Source organism: Halichoerus grypus, chromosome 3 (assembly GCF_964656455.1).
Source record: "Halichoerus grypus chromosome 3, mHalGry1.hap1.1, whole genome shotgun sequence".
NCBI classification, from domain to species: Eukaryota; Metazoa; Chordata; class Mammalia; order Carnivora; family Phocidae; genus Halichoerus; species Halichoerus grypus.
The window spans coordinates 41,881,290-41,907,079 of NC_135714.1; the positions used below are offsets into that span (position 1 = coordinate 41,881,290).

The 25,790-nt window shown below is 46.5% G+C and overlaps 1 protein-coding gene across 2 annotated transcripts in view; it reads right to left on the bottom strand.

Annotated features, from left to right (window-relative positions):
* The window catches only part of LNX1 (ligand of numb-protein X 1), a 115,516-nt gene that overhangs the window by 78,779 nt on the left and 10,947 nt on the right, over positions 1–25,790 (bottom strand). Inside the window, exon 2 of one of the 2 annotated variants that reach the window (XM_036106898.2) lies at positions 20,724–21,209. In XM_036106898.2, the coding sequence (XP_035962791.2) occupies positions 20,724–21,115 (392 nt within the window). In that variant the 5' untranslated portion in view covers positions 21,116–21,209. Of the gene's footprint in view, positions 1–12,021; positions 12,521–20,723; positions 21,210–25,790 lie in introns of those variants that run through there. The other variant, XM_036106900.2, reaches the window with a different exon arrangement.

Below are 25,790 nucleotides of genomic sequence, written 5' to 3' on the forward strand. Positions count from 1 at the left end.
GGAGGAAGGAAGAAAACCAGGTCAGACAGACACACCTGCAAACAGAATCCACCAAAAACAGATCTGAACAGGCTGGAGAAACATAGAAAGCAACACAATTTAGGGATGAGAAAATTAAACATGAATTCACACTGAAGTTAAGGGGGGTGGGCATTGTGTGGAGAGGGAGGCCTTTGGTATGGGAGACTCGTTTAGAACTACATCGGGAGCATGTGACCCAGAGTGATGTTGAACCAGGTGAAAGTTCTACCCCAACCTCCTTCAGAAATAATCCAGCCAAGGCTAAAGAGGAAGTAGCAGGCGCTGCCCTTCCGCCGGCCTACCCAGGCACCAGCTCCTTTTCCACGGGTCTTACTACTGCTGGGAATCCTGGGCTGTAGGAATCCTCACTCACACTCTACAGATGAGAGAATGGAGGAGAGAGGTTAAGGCCGCATAAGGAGACACGGAGCAAGACAGGGTCAGATCTAGGCGTGCAAACAGGTCAGCCCGACTCCAAAGTCAGGCTCTCCCATATCAGAAGCCCTCAAAACCTTCCCCCCCTCCCTTCAGGTTTCTGCACAAATGCCACTTTCTCAGAGGCCTTCTTATATAAATAAACCGGGGTCAGGAGATGCTGTCTTACTTCATACCACTTACTGCCATCTGATATGCCAGATGTTTGTTTACTTCTCTCTCGTTGGAATATATGTTTACTGCAGGATTCTCAGAGCCTTAGACATGCCTGATGTTTCATAGGTACTTGATAAATACCTGATATTAAATTATATGCTTCCCAGGAATGAGTGCTTTGTTTTTACTAATTCATCTACCGGTAGGTGGCTTAGTTTGGGGAAAAAAAAGAAAAAAGAAAAAAGAAAAAGCACTTCTAAAACAAAGCACTTAGAGGGAAAGAATTCTAAGAAGTGGGAGAGAGCTTGTTGGATTTTTTTTTCAGAACATTGATTTACTTCTACTGAACAAAGCAATCTGTTTCTGGAACGTACTGATTTTATGAATAGAAACGCCCTGCCTTTGTTAAATAGTAGACCAAGAATCTGAAGGAGAACCAAGCCACTGGACTCCTTTGTGTCTCAATCCAACCCCACCCCCCACACCAAGAAAGTAACAGGAGATGGATATACATACAAAGAAACCAGGTGAAAAGTTGAGAACTTGTCACCCTGATGCTTTCTTAATGATACTAAGCAACTGATAAGGGATTTAAAAGAAAAATCAAATTGACCACATCTCTCACAGAATAGCCTAAGCTGTCTGGTTATTTTGTCATTGAAGAAGCAATGCCTAAGTTAGAACACTCTTTTCTTAGTGCCATTGACCCTCCCAGGTTCTATTTTTGAGCCCTAGACACCATTCCTGTCTAGCTACCATTTGGAGTTTTAAATTCTCTGAAGCAGGTCATAAGTGTTTTGGGGTTTTTTATGGAGAGTCAGCATCTCTCAAGTGTTTAATCATTCTTTTGTGACGTTAAAGGAATTCTAATTCTCCGATGAGGCTGGGCTGCCGTCCTGAGTAGAACCAGAGGCGGCCAAAAGGGGGGATGCCTCCAGAAAGAGCCTCCAGTAATCAGACACCACCACCACCACGGTCTAGTATCACACGGGGCTCTTTTCTGAAGAGGAAAAAGGATGCAGGGAACAGAGAAAGGAAGTTGGCTTGTAGAGTAGCAAAGGAGGAAGCAAAAACAGCTACACTGGTCTCTAATGCTCATGTGCAGGCATGGTACGGAGGATGTATATGCAGGAGTTCGTGTAGCCCCTACCAGCACCAAAGGCTGAGCTCGGAGGGGTTAAGGCAGACTTGCATCTGGTAAGTGACAGAGCCAGGGTCTGGCTGGCTCTGGAGTCCACGCTCACGCTCACCATGCTACGCGACCCACACTTCCCTGATAACCCCTCAGATCCTCACAGAGTTTGTTTCATGGGAGAAGGGCTTCTGCTTCTGATAGTTGCCCAGATGTTATTCTATAAAAAACAAAACAAAACAACGCAGCATTTTGGAGAAAAGGGCTATTGCAGATGCATTCACAACAGAATCCCTCTGATGGTCTCTTCATTCATCAAGAAGCTCAGGAGGCCAAAGGGGTTTTTTGGCTGAGCCCTCTTGTGCCTATTTTAGTGGAAAAAAAATAATTATAACTGCTAGAAAGCTCCATCTTCAGCGTAATTTTAACTGGCCAGAGAAACTACACAAATATTTTGCCCAGAAAAATTTCATCTATAAAGCAGTTTGCTTTTCTGGTTCGGAATCCATCACGGTCCCCAAATCCGGCCCTAGTGAATTATAAAGACCTGCAGCAACTTGACACCCACCCCCAGTAACACCATCCTCACAGCAACAAGGGAGATGCAGTGGGGGTGAGGGGATAGGGGCAGCCCTGGTCCTAGAATCAGGATGCCTGGATTCCAGGCTGGCTGGATCATTGAGAGGAGCTTCCCTAACCTCAAGGAGTCTTAGCTCGCTCATCAGGAGGATGGGGATTCACTGCGTTTGCCATGAAGTTCAAGGGAGGTCATTTGTCTACCATTACCACAGCTGTTTACAGCATACTTATGATATTCCAGGTGTCCACTAAGTGCGTCATGCGAGTATTTCATTCTTACCCCATGAAGTCGGTGCTACCATTAAGAGCTCTGATTGAAGGATGGAGAACTTGTGGCCCAGCTGAGGTGAATTAATCTAAGGTTACATAGCTGGTAAGTGATGCACCAGCATTTGAACTCAGATTGGAGTGGCTTCAGAGGCTACGTTTTTAATTACTACAAGCTGAAGCTTGTAACTGCTTCATGATTGGGTTCAGCCCTGCCACTTGGCTGCCATCCGTTGTACATGAAACCCTTGGAATGCCATGTTCAAATATAAAGCCTTGTTACTGTCAAAGGGCCCCCAGTTTGCAAACGGGTCAAGGAATTCCTGAGAGAGCATTCTGAGCATGCCCATCTGGTCAGATCCCCTCAGAGGGCACTCAATTCCTAATAGGTGATGTGTGTGGTCAGGTGCATCATTTAGCACATCTATGCCTTGCTTTGCCTGAAGCAGTTTAAAATTTTAATAACTAGCTCCAGCTTTATGGTTTCCTGAGGCTACATGAAAATAATGAATGCATTATTTCCCTCCAAAAGTGTCATGAGGTGTTTGAGGTCACAGCGTGTTGCTGACAGGGCTGAGTCATTTGGATAAATGACTATGCCTCAGTTTCTTCTATATAAATGGGAAGATTGGACCAGATCATCTCCATGGCCTCCTTGGGCTCTAAAAAAGGATGGTTCTGGGTCACAGACAGGAAAGAGGAAGGAAGTAGGAGCTTCAGTGTCAAGGTAACAAGGAAGAGAGCTAAGTGTCTAAGGGAGACTCTGGGAAGAGAAGGGGGTGTGATAAAGGACCTACCCATGGGAGTGGAGCCACGTGGGAGGAGTGGTCCTTGCCCACCAACAAATGGCTCTGTCCTGTCTCAACTTCACCATGAGACACTGGATACCCTCTCTCAGCTCAGCCACTTACCTGCCTCTTCAGTGAGGGAGGGAAGAAAAAATAAAGGACTGTATGGTTTCTTGATTTCAGCCCATCTGTGCTTATTGTGGATGGAGCTTTATGGTCAAATTTCATGACAGCAAAGACTCTCCTCTATTGTAGGATGGGCCATTATTTTACAGATTATCAAGAAAGAAAAATACTGCCCATGATCTTTGGACAGTGTCATTGATAAGATGTAGCCTGCTCTCAGAGATATTAAGTATTTTAGAATTGATGAAATATGTTCTTGTATCTGCTATTATTAAAATCTATACTTAAAGGGTTTGCCATGTACCAGGAACTGTATTACGTGCTTTACATAATCTCATTCAGCACTTACCACAGCCTGTGAGGTAGGGGTTGTTATCCCCATTTATAAAAGGAGAAAAGCTCAGAGAGGCTAAGTAACTTGCCCAAGGTTGCCCAGCTGGTAGAGACCGAATAGAAACCTGAGTCAGTCTGACTCCAGAGCACGTGTCTTTAGTCAGCAAGTTCTCTCACCACCAACCTTCACCGTGGTGGGCCATTTGATTATGGTTCCCGGGATGACAAAGGGACTTAGTCATTGTCTTGGGGCCCTGGCTTCTCCTTCTCTTACTCTAGGTAGAAATGCTAATGAAGAAGAGGATGGAGAAGGGGCCAGAGGTACCTCCTTGGCCCATGGGGCATTGGGAAAACTCTTCTTAGCTTTGGATATGCAAGAGTTAAACACAAAAGAAGTAGGCACCAGAATTCCAAGAGCTGGCTCCATACAGAAATAGAGAAGTTGGGGGGGGAGAAAGTGGGGGAACACATACACTGTAGGACATTGCTCACACAGGAGGGGGTTACCGTAAGACTGATGATTACACCTCAAGGCATGCAGGAGTGTTCCAAGGACTGTCTAAGGACCTAGCAAGTATGAATTCATGATTGGGTCTTAAAAAGAGGACTCCTCAAACTCTAAATCCTCAAGGTTTCACAACCCTGGTCCCTCCCCAGCCCCACTCTTGGTGGGGGGTGGGGAGGGTAGGTGAGGAAGGTTTATGAAGACAGGTATGGTTGAGAGTGGAGGAAGCTGGGAGAGTAGGGTCCACATGGGCCACACGAGGAAGCGATGGTTCCCCCCCCCAAAAAAAGGGGGAAATGACTAAGAAAAGATGTCTGGTCCTTTGGCCCACAAGTTTTTGTTGGCCTGCAAAAATGGGCCATTTCCTGCCCTATTCCTTCCAAGGCCAATCCCACAGACGGGCAGTGGGAAATTTACTGTTTATTTTGAAGGGGTGGTGTTCTAATGCAAGACGAGTCCTGAGAGCCCGTAACTCTGTGGTGGTCTCCGAAGTGCAGACACCCATGAGGAATGTGGGGAGGATGCAACAGAACCCTTACGTAGACTTCATCCTTTACCAGTATTTGTGCGAGGTTTTCTAATGGGTAGAATATAGTAATACAGGTGTAAGCAGATAGCTATACATTGGATAGGCATATGGACCAATTTCCTTCTTGATATAGGTCTGTGACCAAAAAGTTGGAAGACTATCACCCTCAGGAGAAGATACTCTCCCATTCTCTTTAAGTTCCCTCAAAGATCTGGATGACAAGATCAAAAAAACCCCATTCATTCTGGTTACATTCATAAGATTATTTTGGATCTTGCCTTTACATTTCCCTCAACTTGGTAGTAAATTAATATAATTTCTTTTTCTCCTTTTCCAGCTACTAGGCTAGTATTTGGAGTTTGCCAAAGCTGTATTCCTCAAAATTTACCTCAAGAGCTCCTTTTTGCATTGATAGAGTTGGAAGGGAGGGGTATTTAAGAGATGGCAACCAATTGCAGAGTGTAGACCTTATTAGCTCATGATTCAAACAACCTGTAAGAGAAGATAGACAAATGGGAAAAATTTGAGCTGACTGGATATTTGATGTTAAGAAATTATAGTTAATTGTTTCTGATATGATATTAGTGTTATGGTTAAGAATCTTTACCCTTTAGAGATAAATACTGAAAGGTCTACCAATCAAATATGGTGTTTGAGATTTGCTTCAAAAACAGTTCAAGGATCTAGATGAAACAAGATACCCATGAATTGTTATTTAAGATGGGGGATAGGGTACATGGGAGATTTATTATACTTTTCTCTCTACTTTTGCACTGAGATTTTCATTATAAGAAGTTAAAAGGAAAATAAAGTCAACCAAACATGAAACAATCAGTGAGGGAGTCCTGCCATGAAAGAAATCCTCACTTCGTTGGTCATGCACCGGACTGAGTCATGTAACCCAAAGAAATGCAAACACAATTGGTCAAGCATTTGGGTGGGATCTTGAAACTGCCAGAGTTTGCATTTTAGATCAGAAAGTGAATGGTTTGGGACTGGAGTTGCTTTACTGTTCGCAAAAGAGAACTTGCCGATTCTCAATGAAAATAAATAGATAAATAAGACCGTTAAGTTGGATCCCTGTGAAATTTGGACATCAAACAATGATTATGAAGCAACATTTTGATGAGTTAAGTATAAATGAACCAGGAACATGTTGCTTCAATTTCCTTCCAAATACACACGTTTGTAGATTTAAGGAAAAATGCTCTATTAAACATGTGCTAAACGGCAATGCTTAGAAAGACATTAAGAGAGTCACTGAACCCGAATGGGCCCTGGCTCTGGTCCCCCAGATTGGACTCTGTTCCTCTCCATTGGAAAAGGATTTCTCCACCTCACCCCATTTCCTCTGTAAACTCTACCTCCTTCCTTCCGGGTTTAATTCAAACTTGACTTCAGATTCTCAAAACATAAGAAAAATCCAGAGATCAGCAACTTTTTTTTTTCCCCTTTTCTGTTTTGATGAGAAAGAAGCAAATTCTTGGAGACCCAACTTGGAAAGTGTTTACTGGCAAATCCATAAAGCTCACCCTGTTGGTTTAAACTTGGAAAGTGTCGGGAGTAGTTAACACAGTGAAGTGCAGAGGAAATGGGGGCTGAGGTAATCCCGCTGTGCTCCCTCCTCTCCTCCCTCATGCCAGAAAGAGCCCAACGGCATCCATCTAGACCGGCCTCATGCAGAGCTCCACGCGGCACAAAGCTTTTGAAGAGGATGCTCTCCCAGGCTATGGCTCAGGGCCCAACACCCAGCCCATGTGTAGCTGAAGTCAGCAAGGAGCAGAGAAGTTACTAAGGCCAGGGCTGCTGCAGAGCCTTGACTTAGAGAAAGGGAACCGGAGAAGCTGGACCAGGGCCAAATGAGTGCCACATAAAACTAAGGCAAACAATCTTCACTTGAGTGCCCGGACTGCCCAGCTAGGTGTGATTTAAGATGCTCTTTGGCCTGCAAAGTGAATGTTTTTGCTGCAGGAAGATGGTGCAGTCTGTCAGAAAGTGTGTTTTGCAGGTTGGTTGGAGAAAGTTCTGCTAGGGAAGTGGTGGGTGGTTGGAGTCCTTGGACCTAAGACACTCGGTGGGTGTTCTGCGTTTCTGAAGCCTGGGCCCTACACCACCTCCCAGGGAGGACACACACAAGGCTGCCACAGAGCTCCTGCTACTCTTGGCAACTCCTCCAGGAGGCCTCATCTGCCCATAGCCCTCGATGGTTCAAGTTACGAAATCGGAGTTCCTCATCTTAATTTCTCCGTGCACAGAATTCCAGGGGGAATAAGCCTTCCCTGCTTGGAACTGCTGTCTCGACAGGGGTTGGAGTGGAGTTTCTCCCTCCAGATACTGGCACGAACAACTGTCCACGGATCTGCCACTTACGAACCAAAAATCTCTGGCTACAGACTGTAACGAGAGCCCATGTCCTGACTTCCCGAGAAGTCACACAGCCAACGGGAGCAGCACTGGCTTGGGGGACTGGCCATCCCACAGTGCCCATGCCTCCCTGCCCTCCGGCTCCCTGCAGCTTTAACTCAAAGGGCAGCTTCCTACTTTGCAAAGCGGGGCGCGCTCAGACTTCCACCACGGGCGTGAACGCAGCATCCAGCAGCGCAGGACGTGGAAGCGAGAAGTACTGGGAGCGGGACAGGAGCTAGAAATGGTAAAGGTGGGGGAAAGGGGACAGAACTTTTCAGTTTTCTGTAAGTGGTTCTTGAGAGTTGGCGGTGTACCATAAACCACATCTCACCAGCCACCAGACTCTAAGGTTTTTCCCTGGCATTCTTGCTAAGCAAAGTACGTAGAGAGACATTACCAAAGCCTCAGGAGAGCAAGACCATTGCTTCCTGCAGCACCAGAGATGAGGCTGGCTCACATCATTATGAGCAGGATCAACGCTCCCTTCCACAGAAACCAAACCAGGGTCTTCTTTATCAGACCTCGCAATATATGTAGCAATTGGCCAAGATAGGAGCCAAATTCACAGCACTCAGTTTAATCGAAGCGTGAAGGGTGTAGAAGCTGGGTGTGCACAAATGAACATCCCTCAAGCTCTCCCTCAGGACTCACCAGGTCAAGGAGACAGACAGGTAAGCGGCTGACGATACAGAGCAGACCTGGAGGGTGGAGTGCTGGTTCTCCGCAGGGGAAGTCAGGGCGAGCTGACATGCGAGCTGGAGCTGAGTTCTCTTATTGCAGTGCCCATAAGGATCACCAGGGGAGTTTCATAGGCATGAACATGGAGGGGCCGTAAGGATCACTGAAGGAGCTTGTTAAGAATGAAGATGGTGGGCCCATAAGGATCACCTGGGGAGCTTAAGAATGAAAACAGATGCCCCTGCCAAATATTTTTGTTTTAGCAGATTTTAGAGCCCAAATATCTGCACTGAAAAAAACAAACCCAGCCCTCAGTTCTCACTTGAGTGGTCCTCAGAACCCATGCTGCTCTCAAGACTTCACCTATATGTCTTCTCATGTGTAGGGCAGCAAATGGACCCAGAAGGATGAGAAGGCCGTATCCATGCTCATTCTATGAGACTGAGAGTCTGTTTCCTACATTCACTTTGGGGTCTAGGAAATTCAGAGAGTTTGTGGAAGGGTGGGGGTGAGGGCTCATGGGGAAAGAGAGCATGGCCCTTTATGGTCATGGGGTGCTCTTTGCCAGCCCTGAGAGCAATCCTAGATGCCCTGACTCTAACCTATGGACTGGGATTCCACGTCAAATGTTCTGGTTTTAGGCTGCTTCTGTGAGATTCGTTGCCCTCTGCGTCAAGGCACTAGGTGACCATGGACATGTTTAAAGATGGAGCTGCCCAGGGTCATAAACTGTTGAGTCTGAAGGCCAAACTGGGCAGGCAGAAGTGATCTGCTGGAGAGTTGTTGTTTTGTTTTAAATTGATGCTTTTAGACATTATACATATCTTATATAATATGTATCATACATATCATATATATTTAAACAATAATATGTATTAAATTATATGTAATGTCTAAAAACATTTGAATTACATACATGCACACACATACACACACACACTACAGTTGTTCAGAGGCCTCACCACTTCCTTTTATCTTATACCTGAATGACTCACATTCTGAAATAACTCCTGCCCGGCTCCTGTAGGCATTGGAGTTTGTGGCCCCCAGGGCCACGCACCGTAACTGACGCTATTTACAGGATTAGTTCCAATTTCCTAGCTGGGCTCTGAGGGAACAGGACTCAGACTGAGAGAGCCTTTGCCTTAGAGAGGAAGGAAAATCCAGGAGGGTCTCTGCAGCTGGGAGCATGGCAGACACAGGTCAAGCTCACCCAAGGCCAAGGCGCCAAAGCTCGGACGAGGGGTGGGGGGGCGGGAGGAAGTGTGGCTTCCCAGCGCTTTCCGGTGAGTCCACTCAGCTCTGCCTGCCTTCGAGATCCCAGTGGCCTACGGCAGTGAGAGAAGGGTCTCTTTGTCTCAGGAACATGCAGCTGCCATCCCATGGCCCTAGCTTCCAAGAACGGTGAAGGGACCCAGCAGTCCCATTTACTGCTCTCCATTGTCGTTTTTCAAGGCTTTGGTGACAACCACAGCCACCTTGCAACCTTTGTAGTCCCCTTTGCCCTGCCTGAAGTGCTTTCTCTTCCCATCCGTGATTCTGCCTAAACTTTTCCTAATGACTTCAAGATCCAGCTCAAACCGCCACCTTCCCTAGAAGCGTTACCTGACCAATTTCATCGAAATGGGCAAACTCCACCTCCTCTCAACTTATTGCCTATCCTACTTTTTAAAGACATATCCCCTTATGCCTTGGCTCATTGTTAATATTTCTGAGGTGTATAGATTTCATCTTCTCAATTGGATTGTCAACTCCTTGAGGGTTGGTACCATGCCAATTTTTTTACTGCCTGTATTGCTCAAAGCACTGCCACAGTACCTGAAATGTGTCATTAATTTGCCGATTAGTTCATTATCACACTAGTAGCATCAGGTGATAGCCACACAGAATTCTCTCATCAATCATGCCCAGTGACTGGAAGCTTCCAGAAAGTTCTGGCACATTAGTCTGGGAATGCCATCCTGGCAATTTCCTGGCATTAGGCTTCTTGGATATCCTTCACATTTTGGAAAGAATGGCCTGCTTGTGTCCAGTTACTCAACAGAAAAGTGGCCTTGATTCACGTACTTGTAGAAAAGAAAACTGAGAAGCCAGTGTGAAGAGCCTTCCTTTAATTAGGCTGTAAAAATGAAAGTAAATTAGTGGAGAGGCTCCTCAGGAGCACCCGCAGTGGCTTGAGTGGTGGTCCCCCAAGAGATGTGCAGCAGGAACTTGTGAATGTGACCTTACTTAGAAAAAGATGTAATTCAGCTAAATATCTCAAGAGGAGATCATCCTGAATGATGCAGGCCCTAAACCCAATGCCAAGTGTCCTTATAAGAAGAGGAAAAGACAGAGAATTGGAAAGGACACAAGTGGGAGGTCATATGGCGACAAAAGCAGAGATTGGAGCGAGGTGGCCAGGAGCCAAGACACGCCTGGAGCCGCCAGGAACTGGAAGAGGCAAGGGAGGATTCTCCCTGACAGCCTTCCTGGGGAGTGTGGCCCTGCCCACACCTTGATTTCAAGGCCCTGGCCTCCAGAACTGTGAGAGAAGAGATTTCTGTTGCTTTAACTAACCAAGCATGCGGTCACTGCTGCAGCAGCCCTAGGAAAGGAGCACGGCCCCCAACAAGGACAGCAGGTGGAGGTGAGGGTACGGAGGAGGAGCGCTTTGGCACCAGATTTCAGAGACACCATCAAGGGAGAAGAAGGAGACTTGCCACAATCCCAAGGAGCTCTGTCCTTGTATATTTTTCTAGAAAAGCTTCCATATGCCATTATTACCCAAGAGATGCTCACCACTCAGGCTTAAGCCAGATATTTCCCCTTTGAACCTTCTTATCTGAGGAGGACTGGGGGGTTACATTTGAAAAAGACGGGACCAGCTAATCCTGAAATGCAGGGTCATCAAAAGGAATCGTCTGCCCCCAAGGACCTAGGTCCCTTGTTCTCGCCTCTATTTATCAAGAATTTATTGAGCATCTACTGTGTTATGCACACTGGCTAGTCTGGCTGATTATAAAGGAGGTCCTGATTATCACCACACATTCAGGAGGGTTACCTCTATCTCTATACGACCCACTGAGCTTTTCTAGTCTGGGCTCTAGGAATTCTAATTAGAATGCTTCTCAGTTGTCCACCGACTAGAATTTACACATAAGCTAGCCCTTGCGAGGTTTCCCCGTCCAAAAGGTTAGTGAGGAGGAACACACTGTTTTGTCAGTGTTCCCAGCACTGAGGCACACAGACCTCAGCACTTTTTCCTCTGTTGGCCAGAAGCTGTTCACATTCACCTGCAATACTCTTTCCAAGCTTACTAACAAAAGGAGCCAGGAAAACATCACCGTAGAGTTTGGGTGTGTGAGTCATTTCCTTTTGTAAAATGGACATAGGTCATGTAGGAAAACGTCTTTATTTTATTTAGTGAAGTATTTAGGGGCGAAAGGTCATGACTGCAATTTACTCCAAACCACCTGAATAAAATACACAAAGCAAATGTGGCAAAGCAGTCAAGGTGATGGGATGTGGGGGCTCCCTGCACACTTCCCTCTGCTCGCCCATACGTTTAAAAATGGTCAAACCCCAAGCTCCAGCGGATGCCTGTCGTTTTACGCAGATGGTGACCTCTCTGCCGTGCTGAGGCTGTGTGTGTTTTCAGGTACACAGACCGGGTTCCCAATAAAGGGAACTAGAAATGCCTGACAGGGGCTGCAGATCTGTGTCTGCAAGCTCGGTTCTTAATTGCTCTTTGGTTCTATTTATGGAAGGAAGAGAAGACACATCTATTGAGAAAAAGTAGAGTACAAAAAAAAAAAAAAAAAGCAGTGTTGGCACAGAAGCAGGAAGAAAATGCCTCGCTGGGAAAGCGGGGCATCCGTAAGATGGTGTGTGTGTTTTTTTGTTAAGTCACAGACCTAAGCATGTCACTCGAGACTGCTGGCTGGCTGCGTGCTTTGTGGAGCGCATCTAGCTCGGAGGGACTGCTTCCTCTAAACAGACAGACCAGCCAGGGAACGGACTCCGGTCCCACCCCCGCCACACCCGACACACAAACACAGGCAGGCAGCGCGATGGCGGGACTCACAGTTCTGAGCACAGGAAGTGCAGGTTGCCCACATTGTCAATGTAGTTGGCAGGGCTGAGCCAGGGCAGGACCAGCAGCAGAAGTGCCTTCATTTTCCGACAGGAGGCTGCTTTCTTCCTGGCCACCTTCGCTCTGTCAGCCGCAGGGGCCCAGCCCGGCTCAGTTCCCCGAAACAAACCTGGCCATGTCCCCACAATCAGCAGAGAGAAGGCATCTGATGTGGAGCCCTGGGATGGAGCCACGCTGATAAATCACAGGCCTGGAAGAGGGTCGTGCCCTCTGCTTCTCAGATGGGGAGATATGAGACCGGAGGGACCCACCAGGGTTGGCAAGAGGGCTCGGGCTGAGAGCAAGCAGGCTGATGCCCGGGAGAGGGACCTGCCCCTCCTGCAGGATGCCGACTGGTTCTTGGGAAGCAGCTGGTACATTGACATCACTGGCCGGGAGCAGATGGGCTAGAAGCTGAGCTGCGTGGGGAGAGGGCACGGGCACGGCACATTCAGACCCCACCGTGCGGATAGGCAAAGCATCAAGAGCTGTCCCCCAGTTTGCTAGAGGAAGACACTGTAAGAAATTAGCATCCTTGGAACACAGCCTGGAGCTCGGAGCTCGAAGTGAGTCTCCAGATATTGCGACAGAGGAGGGTTAAACATGAACCAGCTCTGCGCCTGAGTGTATATTTAGAACATGCCTTTAGGATGTTTTACCTATCCCTGTCCCCACTACACTGGCGTCTGTAAGAGAAGTGACAGCTTCTCTACTCATCTGGACAACTGGCCCTTCGCAAGATTAGGCTGTGTCGCTCTCCTTGAGAATAGCAGAGAGCCTTGATAGACCTAGAGTTCTGTCCGAACCAGGTTCAGGTTCTGGTTCTGCAAGGAGGGAAGTCTCTCTGTTCCTCTTCCTCCCCTGAGTGGCCAAACTAAGCTCTGGCACCAGCTCTGGGGTGCTGGGCATTTCATATAATCCCCCGAGCCTCAGCCACCTCCTCTCTGAAGCAGAGCTCTCTTCATGCCTGACCCACTGGGTCCCGCGGGGGGCTGGGCCCCATCAGCACTTGCAGCGTTCAGATTAGTGACTCTAGCCCATGCTCTCTACCTTCCCATTAGGACTTCTTTGCATGCCTAAACTCTTTGATGCCCCCAGAAGCCCCCGGGGCTCCCCTCCTTCTACCCCATCTTCAAGAGGACTAGAATCTGAGCAATCTTAAGCATCTGCCTTCGGCTCAGGTCATGATCCCAGGGTCCTGGGATCGAGCCCCACATCGGGCTCCCTGCTCAGTGGGGAGCCTGCCTTTCCTTCTGTGTCCTGCTCCCCCTGCTTATGCTCTGCTTGTGCACACTCTCTCTCTGACAAATAAAATCTTAAAAAAAATAAAAGAGGGCTAGAATCCATTTGGGTCTTTGCAGCTTGAGGCCTCAATCTTAACAGAAATGGCTTAAAGGGATAGTTCACTAATGGCACCCAAGCGATTCCAGCAAACTAGACCGTCCAGGACGCAGACCCGGGAGAAGGCCGCGAGCTGAGACCAATTGCAATGAGCTGTAGCAACAGGAATTTGGCCTCAGAGCAGTGCATTTACCTGAGGCAGGCCTGAAAGAGTGTAAGCACAGTAGAACCTTGGAATGTACGGGTTTAACTGCCGCAGTTTCGGGCAGAAATAAGCCATCTTGATAAAGCAGGACATGTATTCATTTATAGTTTTGTTGAGACTCTCATTTGAATTCCATTTCCTGTAAGGCTGGTATTCAAGAGTGAGTCAGGGCTGGGGAAAAGGAAGTAAAATGAAATAGCCGCACAAAGGAAGTTAGGTTTGGTATTTAGCTGCTGGAGTCAAACAGATGACTTTGAACCCTCACTCTGCCGCATACTAGCTGTGTGACACTGGGCGTGTTGTTTAACCTCTCTGAACCGCTGTCTCTTCCTCCGTAAAAGAAAGACAATAATAACAGTGCTTGCTCATAGCGTTGTTAGGAAGGTGGAATGAGATGATGCCTATAAAGAGCAAAAGGCTCAATGAGTTTTAGCTATCGTTATAAAAATTGTTATTATTAATAATAATAATGAATAATAACCACTCCAACAGGGAAGGAGCCCAGCAGGCAGTCCAGCACCTATCTCCAAGAGGCTTTGTTATTCTCTTCTTTTCTTTCCTCCTGCACTGTTAGGGACATGAAATGTTACAGCCTTTGCCTGAATATGGAGTTTCACGGAGTCCTGGGACATGCTCTTCTCGACTGTCCAGGATCTGCTGGATAGATCATGGCTCAGGAAGAGCATGGTGTCTAAAAAAAGGCTGTGGGTTTCATAGTGTGCTAGATTGTATTTCTGATAATCTTTGACATGTCAGAGGGCTTCTCCAAGTCTCAATGACAAAAGAAGGATGTTTGCCCTTTTACCTCCTTGCATAAAATTCATTAACAGATATGAAGGAATTTTGTTGTTGTTGCTTATCTCATTATTGCAAAAACCGCTGGTTGCCTACCCAAGATCTGATCTTCTCTTCTGCCTTTTAACAGAATCTAGGTTTAGTTCGTGGTGGTAATAATGCACTTTAGCCTCTCTCACAGATGGGGCCATATAACACAATACTGGCCAATGAGGTATAAGCGGAAATTAGTGGGTAAGGCATCCCAGAAAGTTTTTTAAAGCAAAAGTCTCAGTTTGCAGGTTGTCGATTTGCCTTTCCTGCTGGTTCTTCCTGCCCGGAACTTATTTCTGCCTGGAACTTAGATGTGATGCTGGAGTTTGAGCAGCGATTTTGGGATCAAGAGGTGACAAAATTGAGGATGAAAGCGTATCTGCAAAGCAGAAAGAGCTTGGATTCCTGATGGCATCATGATAACATCATACTAGTCATGGACTTCCTACCCCTATACTTTCTGTTATATAAGAAATATGAAACTTTTACAAAGTTAAACCAATTCAATTTGAATTTTCTAATATCTGACATCAGATATAATCCTAATACAGTCCCTTGGGGATAGAATCCCACCTTCAAATGGTCATATTATTTAGCGACATTGCCAGTAAATAGCCCTAACCCTAAACCTTGTACCCTTTGCCTAAGTTCTATCTAACCTTAAATGTCATCTCAGATATCACCCATTACCTACTGTTTTCTTGCCTCTTTTCACTAAACAAGGAACTCCTGGAAGGCAGGAGCTCTACTGGTCTTGTTCTGCACTGTATCCTCACCATAGTGCCTAGAACACAGTAGATGCTCATAAATATTTGTTGAAGGAACTAGAATTCAACTCGGTTCATGAGTCAACTTTTTGGACCAATCTTTCTTGATCAGAAGCAAATTAGCAAAACAAAACAAAACCAAAGGACTTCAGGACTTCAAACGGGCCAAGAGCCATGGCAGGGGTCAAGCATTCATACAGATGGATAACAAATGTCCAGAAAGAAAGGAAAAAGATAAGGAAGATTTCAGGGCATGAGTGCCCTGGAGAATGTTGTTTCTTTAGCAAATTGCTTGGAGCATGATAGAAACTCAATGGTTCTCCCAGAAGGCAAGGCAAGACAACTGCCTCATTTCTTCTGTACCCAGAAGAGTGTCAAGAGCAGCTCTCAGCCAGGTAGGAACCAGGAAAAAGTTGGGTTCAGGATTGGAATGTCACGTGAAGTATGTATGTCAAAACACAGTTATAGGGAAAATGTGGAGCCTGGCTGACATGACCAACAAGACTTGTAACCTACCTGTCTTTCCATAGAGCAATGCTCCCTTAGACCTTTCCTCCAGCAGCAGAATCCTCCCTGCACCACAGATAGTAACTGTGTCTGTGTTGTACTGAACACACTAACGAAAGGGGTCGCCTGCTAGAAGTAAAGGTCAAGAGAAGTTCCAGGGTAGGTCTTTGGAGAAGAAACTCCCGGGACTTGGGGTGCAAAATTAATTAAAACAAAACAAAACAAAACCCCGGGAGGCTTCAGTCAGGTGTGTCTTGGGCCAATTATACACATTTTCATTCAGGGTTGTTCTCAAAACACTGAACAATGATCTCTTTATTCCTGCTAGTAGCTTAAGGGTCAGCTCTATTATCCCCCATAGTTATTATCTTCCATAAGATAGAAACTAAAGGGCAAAGGGAATTATCCTATGAAACAATTCAATGTGCACGTGATTTCAACTTCTCCACTCTTCAAAGGTCATTTTCTCAGGGGCAGAAATCATGGTGTGTATAGATTTTTCTTTCATTCTGGGCCAGGCCTATTGCAGATCCTTGATAAATATTATACATGTGGATGATGCTATTACACAAGGAAGATGTAGTCTTGAGCCTCAGACAACTCCCATTGAGGATCAAGGAAGTGAAGGCTTTCCTCCCACACACCCTCTCACTGCTCTGGGTCAAGAGGGATGCATCGGACTGGCCCCTACAGCAAGTATGCCATGTCTCCTGGCAATGTCCTTTGGTTAAGAAGGCTCTCGGTCCCTCAACTCAACAAGCCTGTCACCCTCGTGGGAATTCTTTGCAGGAGACCTATGCGATGGAAGTCCACAAGCATCTCAGAGGACGGAGGTCAATGGAAGTAGCCAGAAGATTCCAAACATTAGCTCACATGCTCAGGCTTACTCTCATGGAAGAACCCTCTCGTCTGAAGTCAGGAACAGTTGTCCAAGAAGCTGCTGGTCCAGCCAGTCATGCACAACCACAATCAGTCCTAAATGTTTTACTTAAGGATTTACATTCAACTCAGGGGCTCAAGTGGCCAGATAACAATGTTTACAACAATGTTTACAAATGACATGAGTTCTGGAGAAAACAGGCAGCGTTTGTTTAAAGTCGAGGCTGCCCACATCTCTGGCTCAAGTCAACAGTTAGGATGAGCGTGGGCCTACGGACAGGTCATAAACAGAGACCTCAGCTGAGGGGAAAAATATTTCTCTACCACATCTTCTTTTCTAGAGGGACAATGGCAACATTCTAAATGTGATTCATTTCTGAAGAGCCCAAATGAAATAAGTTCCCATTCTACAGGTAGAGAAAGCTAAGTCTGTGGTTCTCCATTCAAGGAGCCCAAATGAAATAAGTTCCCATTCTACAGGTAGAGAAAGCTAAGTCTGTGGTTCTCCATGAAGCCCGGGACTGTTCGGATACTGGGACCCACTGGAAGGGAGTGTGTGGACCCACATTGGTCAGATGGTGGTCTTCAACCAGAATTGTAGTTAAGTCTCCTTACTGGATAGACCCTGAGCCTGCCTAGTTTATATTCATTCCAGTGCCACAAGGCAAATAATATTTTTTAAAACTCATTACATTTTAAATACCAAAACTGAGATGCAAAATTTACAAAGAAAGCTATCTTCTAGTACGAATGTGTGACCACGCTCCGGTACCTGCAGCCACCAACCTGGAGGTCTCTTACAGAGACGTAAGGAAACCCTTGCTTCCTGGTCACCTCTTGGTGGTTCCCAGTTAAAGGGATTCCGGAGTAGTAACAGCTTAATCTTCGTCTCCCTTCTGAGGGGTAGGGGAAGAGATGGTCCACTGGCCCAGCTGCTGGCCCGACACCTAACAGGGCTCCAGAGTCAGGTCCTGGATTCGCTCCAAGTTTTGAATCCTGGCCAATCAAAGGCCCACAGGGCGGGAGGGGAAGGAGTGTATATTAAGCATTTGATGACTAATATATACAACATATTTTTGGAAATGTTGGCTTCGACCTACTTAGGAAGCTGATGTGTGGCGCAGACCAAGAGCGGGTGTTGAGACCTACACCTCCCTTACGTGGGAGTTTTCCCCTCACAGGGAGCTGCTGCTGGGTGCTTGTGAGAAACTCTGAGGCCTCGTGTGAAGAGGTGATTTCAATTAGTTTTGGGTTCTTTCCTCACTGTTGTTTTTCTATTGTGCATATCATTATCGGCTGAGGATTCATCCCTGGGCTTCCTTGAGGTGTGTGGGCCACAACGCCTGTGTGGGTGGGTGAATAACCTTCCCACTCTGGGCAGCGGAGGGCTGCCAGTGTCCTCTCTCCCCTGGAGACCCCAGAAGACCCAGCTGCTTCTTTCTGGCCCTCCTTCTGCCCCACTTCTGTTGTGAACTCACCCTCCGATCCATATGCCATCTTCTCCCTAGTTTTCAGGATAATCTTGGCCCCAATCAGTTCTTAATGAGGAGGTGAGGAGAAGCTGCTATGTTCATGTTGTCTCCAGAGACTACTCCCATTTCTTTCCTTTGCTCTCCCCTCTCTTATCCTTCCTCTACGGAGCTCCTGTGGTGGGCAGAACAACGCCTGCCCCCACAGACGGCCACCTCCTAATCCCAAGAGCCTGTGGATATGTCACCTTACAGGGCAAAAGGGACTTGGCAGATGTGACTAAGTTAAGGATCTTCAGATGAGGAAATGATTGTAGATTACCCAGCTGGGTCCAATGTAATTACCAAGTGGGCAGCAGGAAGGCCAGAACCACAGAGAGAGATGTGATGGTGGAAGTAGAAATGGGAGAGTGAGAGAGAGACGGAGACAAACAGAAAGAGAGAGGGGTGCCTGGGTGGCTCAGTCAGTTGGGCATCTGCCTTCAGCTCAGGTCATGATCCCGGAGTCTCGGGATCGAGCCGCACATCAGGCTTTCTGCTCAGTGTGGAGTCTATTTCTCCCTCTTACCCCATTCGCGCTCCCTCTCAAATAATAAAAATGGATAAAATCTTAAAAGAGAGAGAGGGAGAGACAGAGAGAGACAAAGAGATTGACAAACAGAGAGACAAAGAGAGACACAGAAAGAGAAAGACAGAGATAGATAGGCAGAGAGACTGGAAAATGGTCCTCTGCTGGCTTTGGAGATGGGGAATGGGGCCACAAGCCAGGGAAGGCAGGCGGCCTCCAGAAGCTAGGCAAGGCAAGGAAGGGGATTCTCTCCTAGAACCAGAGGGAATCAGCCCTCCCAACTCCTTGATGTCAGTCCAGTGCACCCCATGTTGGACTTCTAACCCTCTGAACTGTAAGATAACACATTTGTGTGGTTTGAAGCCCCTGAGTAGCAATCATTTGCTACAGCAGCAATAGGAAACTCATACAGCCCCAATAACAAAGGTAGAGGGTGCAAATGTTGGGAGCAGGGAATGTGATGGGTGGAGGGAGCTCTACCAGGGCCTATGTCCTCCACCACTCCTCGCCTCCCCTAGCCAGTGCGGCCCTGGCCTTGGCCCTGGCTCTGCACCAGCAACTGTCAGCATCTGCCGCTCTCTGACCTGCCCCAGACCTACTTCCCTGCAGACAGCGTCTCTCCTCCCGCGGGGCCAAACTTCCAACAAACGTCACGAACAGCCTCCCTCACCCCCTTCTCCTCTGGCCACATCTCCTTCTGGGCAATGAGAAGAGGGGTACCCTAGTTTAGATGTCAACAACAGAGGGTCAGAGGCAACCCACAAAGCTGGGTTAGATGCCTTTCATTCAGCATCCTGGGGGCGAAAAGCAAGTTCACAGATATAATTAGCATGGAAAACAAGCACTAAGCATTACGGCCCAGCCACTGCCCTGGATGCAAATGTCCATGTCAGAGAATCTGCCTGTCCTAAAAAACAAAGACTCAGATTCACAACCTAAGGTATATGACCTTTAGAAAAAACACCTGCACCTACCTCTTGCCCTTGTCATGACAGGAACCAAAGTAAACACTAGCTTCCACATTTCCTCTTATGAATAATTGTGGTATTATTGTTCACCCTCTCTTAAGCACCTTAAATGTTCTAAGAGAGTGCCTCATGTGAAACAAGATTCAGGGCTGTCCTGAGGCCATCAACCGGGGGAATGCCCAGGAACATGACAATGTAAGTGGACAACCTAAGAGGCAGACAGGTGGAGTGGATGATGCTGACCACCAGCGGGGGTGGTGACACCATCACTCTGCCACCCGTGTGTACCTTGGCCAAAAACTTAGAAAAATCACTGGAAGACAACAGTTTTCTACATTTCTCCATTGAAAACTTTGCTGGCCATACCTCGCATCTCCTCAAAGAAGAGTTGGGCTTCATCAATTCCCATACAGAGAACATTTTAATAATCATGGATCAAATTGGGAGACATTTTTTTTTCTGATGTGAAAAGATAAGCAATGCCTGCCAGGAAATCTTCTGGGGGCCATGAGCCCCAGAGAAAGACCCTCCTCAGATCTTTCCAGTATCTTTGACATTTCAGAATGCACACATATGAAATAAGCCAGCCACAAAATGACAGATATGGTATGATTCCTCTTCTATTAGGTCCCTAGAGCAATTCATAGAGGCAGAAAGTAGCATGGTGGTTACCAGGAGCCAGACAGGAGGGAGTGGCGAGTTTTGGTTTAATAGGTATGGTTTTCAATTCTGGAAGATGAAGAAAGTTCTAGAGAAAGGATGGTGGTGACAGCTGCACAACAGTGTGAATGTACTTAATGCCGCTCAACTCTACTCTTAAAAATTGCTAAAGTGGCAAATTTTATGTTATGTGAGTGTTACCACCATAAAATAAACCCCTTACCCCCCACACCTACACACCGCAATTCTATGACATCCTGTGTTCTCACACCGAACCATAGCGATAAACACCTAAAAGGTTTCCCTTGGGCGATTGCTTTCATCGGCTGCAAAGAAGGCAGAGGAAAGGCATGTCGTGGAGCACCCAGCCCCCGAGGACAGCACTGCCCCTGGGAGGCAGGCGAGCCCAGCTGCCCCTGAGAGAACAGGGCTGCGCGGGGTTGGCCCACAAGGAGGCGCTACCTTGTCTGAAAGTGCTGCTCCAAATCACAGCGCTGCAGGACCTCGGTGCAGTAGTCCGAGAACGGGCAGGTCACCAGCAGCTTGTCGAGGAGCTTATTGACCAGGATGCTGGACCTCTTGCAGTGCTGCAGCATCACCGGCTTGCGGTCCACAGGGCAGAAGTCCTTCTCCACCAGGAAGTTGGTGAGGCACAGGGTACAATACGTATGTCCACAGGGAGTGTCCAGAGGCTCCAGCAAAGCTTGCAGGCAGATGTGGCATATGAGGTCATCGTCCACATCTTCGGTGTAGGTGTAGAAGTGGTTCTCCTCGGGAGAGTGGACTTGGCCACATACCACACACGGGGGAGCAGGGCTGGGATCAGGGTGACAGGCGGGGTCTGGCTGGCTCATGGTCAACGGGGGAGATGGTCTGACAGGAAATTGGCCCAGGAAAACGGGATGTCCTCAGGAGTAAATCAAGATCTTCTAGGAGCCATCCACAGACCTGAAAGAGAATAAGACAGCTCATCTTCGTTTTCACGGCCACCTAAAGACTCCACTTTCAATGAACTTGAGACTCTGCCGCCAGCGGGCAGGGAACAGAGCTGTGATTCAGAAGGCCAGGGCTCGCTGCCCACTCTGGTGACTGACATGACCTTGGGCAAAGGACCTTGCCTCCTTATGCCTCGGTTTACCATCCATCCTAGTGGCAATAATATTTACCTTTAATATCCTCACGTTGGGGTGGGAAAAACCATTGGGTACTATCTGGGAAATGCCTAGAGGAACTCAGAAGAAATATGCCCTAAGAAACATAAATTGTATTAATTTAATAAAATGAATTAATAAAATTCAATTAGACCAGTGATTTATAAAATGCTCTGTCAGGGAGTGCCTGGGTGGCTCAGTCGGTTAAGCGTCTGCCTTCAGCTCACATCATGATCCCAGGGTCCTGGGATCAAGCCCCACATTGGGCTCTCTGCTCAGTGGGGAGTCTGCTCCTCCCTCTCCCTCTGCCTGCCGCTCCCCCAGCGTGTGCTCTCTATCTCTTTCTCCCTCTCTCATTCTGTCAAATAAATAACTAAATCTTAAAAAAAATAAAATGCTCTGTCAGATCGGGACAAGAAGAAAAACAGTTAACCCTCTAATGGCTTTCTCTTATTTTTCTCCCCAGCTTTCTCTGAAACTCAGAAAATGTAGGACATCAGAGCCTTCGACTAAACCATCTGAGAAGAAATGAGAGCTGCTGAGTCTGTTGTATTTTTACTGTGGTGAGAGAACGTTTTCGTCCGTATGCACGTCATCCACTCAGTCAGTCACTTAGTGGTCACGTGGGCTCTGGGGCTGCACTCCCTGGGTTTGAATCCCACCGCCGCTGTGGGCCAGTGATTGAATCCATATCTGTAAAAGGAGAATAACAATAGCCTACCTCCTAGGATTGCTGTGAGGATGAGATGATATATGAGACGAAAGCTCTTACAGTTGTACCCGGAATACAGTAAGTGCTCAGTCAATATCAGCTACTATCTTTACATGTGTTTGTACTGAATTCATTTGGTCTGCCGTCTAGCTCAATCGACCTAGAAACTGAAAGCTATAGTTCCTATAAGGGGTCTTTTGGCTGTTTTAATAGTGCTCTTTTATTTAATTATATATATATTTCAAACGAGTGGAATACTATAGGAGTCCAAATAATGGAGGTTTTAACATTCCTGATTATTATCTGGAAGCGTCTTGGAATCATTCAATAGATATGTTTTGAGTATCAGCTCTGAGCTGGGTAGTAAGCTGGGTGTGGAGGAGACCTTCAGGAGAGCTCTCAAGGACATGCCCTTGCTCTCCTGGAGTCCCCAGTCCAGGGGGGGCAGGCGCGAGCACAGGTACCTGGCAAGCCCGCGTGACCAGTGCAAACAGAAGCGTGCACTAGGTGCACGCTTAAGAATCCTGCACCCTCCCTCACCCACCGCCCCCTCGACTTTCTTCAATTTGGAAAGTAAATGAAAAGACTTTAGGCATTCCACAAGAACATAAAGACACACGGAGAAACTAACAGGAACCCTGCTGCATTTGGAAATGGCACGGCATTCCTAAACCACGTTCCATCTTTTTTCTTTACCAAATGAAGTCCAAGGTTGTTTGTAGGAGCATAGCCTTATCTCAAAAAGAAAATACATTGACTTCAAGCTCTCTCTGGGTCAGCTTCCTGTTTACATTTCCGGACTGCGCTCATATGCCTGAAAGAACACTCTGGTCAAGAGGTTGAAGTAAAATGCCCCGAATGTGAAAACACTCAGAAATCATAACATTTTGTTTAGCATCAAAAGAGACCACAGAAGGCTAAGGTAGAGAGTGCAGAAGGGGGTGAAGTTGTTTCTAGCCAAATTTCATGGAAACAGACACAGCTGCTATGTGTCCTCAAGGCTGATAGAAGCACTGGAACCACACGGGAAATGCTTTAAGTGGCATGAAAAAAAAAGTCAAAAAATCAACATGAAAACGGAAATGGGCCACCCAAAAGATGATCATCCACTACAGGGGAAAAAGTGCACATATTTTGAACTTTGACAAGAGTTTGGTCAAACTCTCCCACGTGTCTGGGTCCTGTCCATTCTTTCTCGTTGTGCTGTACTCGAAAGTGACAGGAATGCAGTTGTAGCTCTGGTCGTGCCACCGAAAAAACAACTTCACATCTCTGGGCCCTGCCTGGAAATGTGAAATGGTGGAGCTGAACCAGACGTTTGGGTTTTCAGACTGTGTTCTGGAAAGTGGCAGACGCCTCAGTGTCTTCCAGGGGAGGGAAGATGGGAAGGCAGTTTGGTAGAGCTGTGCCCACTTCTCCACCCTACCCAGTCCCACCTCCATTTTGATGTGTTTCTGACACGTCAGTGTCCTTATAATATTCTGTTGGAAGAAACCTCGCTTTAAAAAAATAAAGGAAAAGAAAAAAAAGCAAGCCACCAGACCGATACTATAAAGTCCCTTTCAGAAACAGAGTTCTAGGATTCCGTGCTAACAAAGCAGAGGATTTTGCTTTGTTTTGGGTGGTCAGCTTCTGGGAAAATCTTTTCTTCTTTGCTTTCTAACAGTTTTTGAGCATTTACCATGTGCCCGGCACTGTCCTGGGGGCCTTCTATAGACTATGTTATTTAATCCATGCAAATCCCCAGGGTTGTTGGGTTTTGTTTGTTTTCTTTTAACAGATGAAGAACTAAAGTGTGACAGGGAAATAACTTGCCAGTTTTCACCAAAAAAGAAACAAACCATGAAGTGGTGCTGACTCCGGGTTCTGGTCCTAACCATTTCGCTATGTTGTGTCCAGGCATCTTTCCTGATCAAGACTAGTCAGAATGGAACCAGCCAAATATAAGAGCCCCAAGAAATTAGGTTTAAAATCTCTTTAGGCCCATTGCTAATAGGCTTTTCCAGGGCTCTGTTTAAAAATATTCTTTCCCTTTACTGACCGCTAGAATGCCCAAGACCGAATGAATGGAATGGGGAATGGGCAAGCAAAAATGGTAGGTTCTAGCTCCAACCCCAATTCTTTTTTCTTTCCTTTTTTTGTTTTTCTAAGAGAAATTTGAATTCCCTGGCCCTTGTCCATGTGAGTAGACCAGATTCCTAACATAATATTAACGTAAACACTCCCGTATATATTTTCCAACTTTGCTTTAGACTAAATAAAGCCTAAATGAATAGACACAGATTATGAGAGAATTGCCCCCCCCAAAAAAAGCAGTTTAGACTCTAAAGAAAGAACTAGGTAGACTTTAAAAAATATGATTAATATTATTTGAGGTTTCTTATTTCCAGTTTACATCTCATAAACATGTATGATGTATCATGTTTTTAAGACACGTATGTGCCTTGCTGAACTGATAAGAAATTATCTAAAATCATTATGGCTTAAAGGTAAACTCTTTTTTCTTCTAAAAGCAAGTGAGAGGGCCTGTCAGCTTTGAGTCCATTCATGTCCCTCAGTGTGCCAGCCTTCAGCACCCCTGGCCCTGGCTGAGGTAAGGCGACAGAGCTGCAATATGGCTTTCCTGCAGTTTGGAGAAAGAGAAGGGAAGTCGATTCCCTCCTTGGGTGTGTGTATGGGGCACGGGGGTGAAAATCGTACACTTCCTTCATAGAAACCTATTGTGGTTTAGGAATGATCTTTTCTGTCTCTCCTGTGATTCGTGGTGCAACAGAAGCCCAAGGTGACTTTGAGAGGGACGTGCAGCCCACCAATGTAGCAGTGAGAAGGGCCAGGAAAAATAGAAGTCTCCATCTGGGTCCTTAGTCCCTGCTTCCTTTCCTGCCAGTTTATGGTCACACCCAGAATTTGTACAGAAGTTCTTCTACCTAACTTTCAAATTCTAAGCTTCTCTGGCTGACAACAAAGCCACATTCCAGAGCAAACGTGAGTCAGCTCTGTCTGCGAGGTCCTTAGAGGTCATATGTATCCTGTTACCTGCACTAAAAATCCAAAAGTCTTAAGAACAAACATATTTTCACATCTTAAAGAAAAAAAAAAAAGGAAGAGCCTTTGGGATACAAACTGTTTGGAAGTGGGAAAATGTCTGCATGACATAACCGACCAGAACAATGGGGTCCCCGGTGTGCTCGTGTCCTGCTAATTCTCCTTTAAATGCACACTGGTTTTGCAGAAAATGGTTACCTGAGGATAAACCATATACTGCGTTGGAAAGACAATGGATAAACATGTCATTTGGCAGGCTGCACTGACAATTTCACATTTTCCTCCTCCTGAAAGGACAAGACTTGACTCCACAGCTCCTCTTGAATGGCTGCATGAGTCACAGTTTTAAAATGACAGTAATTGGACGGCATACTATTAAAAAGAATTCATCCTCATAGTCAATGGCAGTGTGTCCTGCATTGGGACTCTGACCTTGACAAAGATGAAACATTGAGCCATAGACTCTTTGTGTTGAAAGGGACCTTGAGGGAAGGTCCCTAAATGAAACAGCCCTTTACTACCTTCTAAAATAGATCATCCTGCATTGGAGAGCTCTAACTACTAGGAGAACAGTCTCTAGATAGAACAAAAATTTGCTTCTCTAGAACTCACCTACCCCCT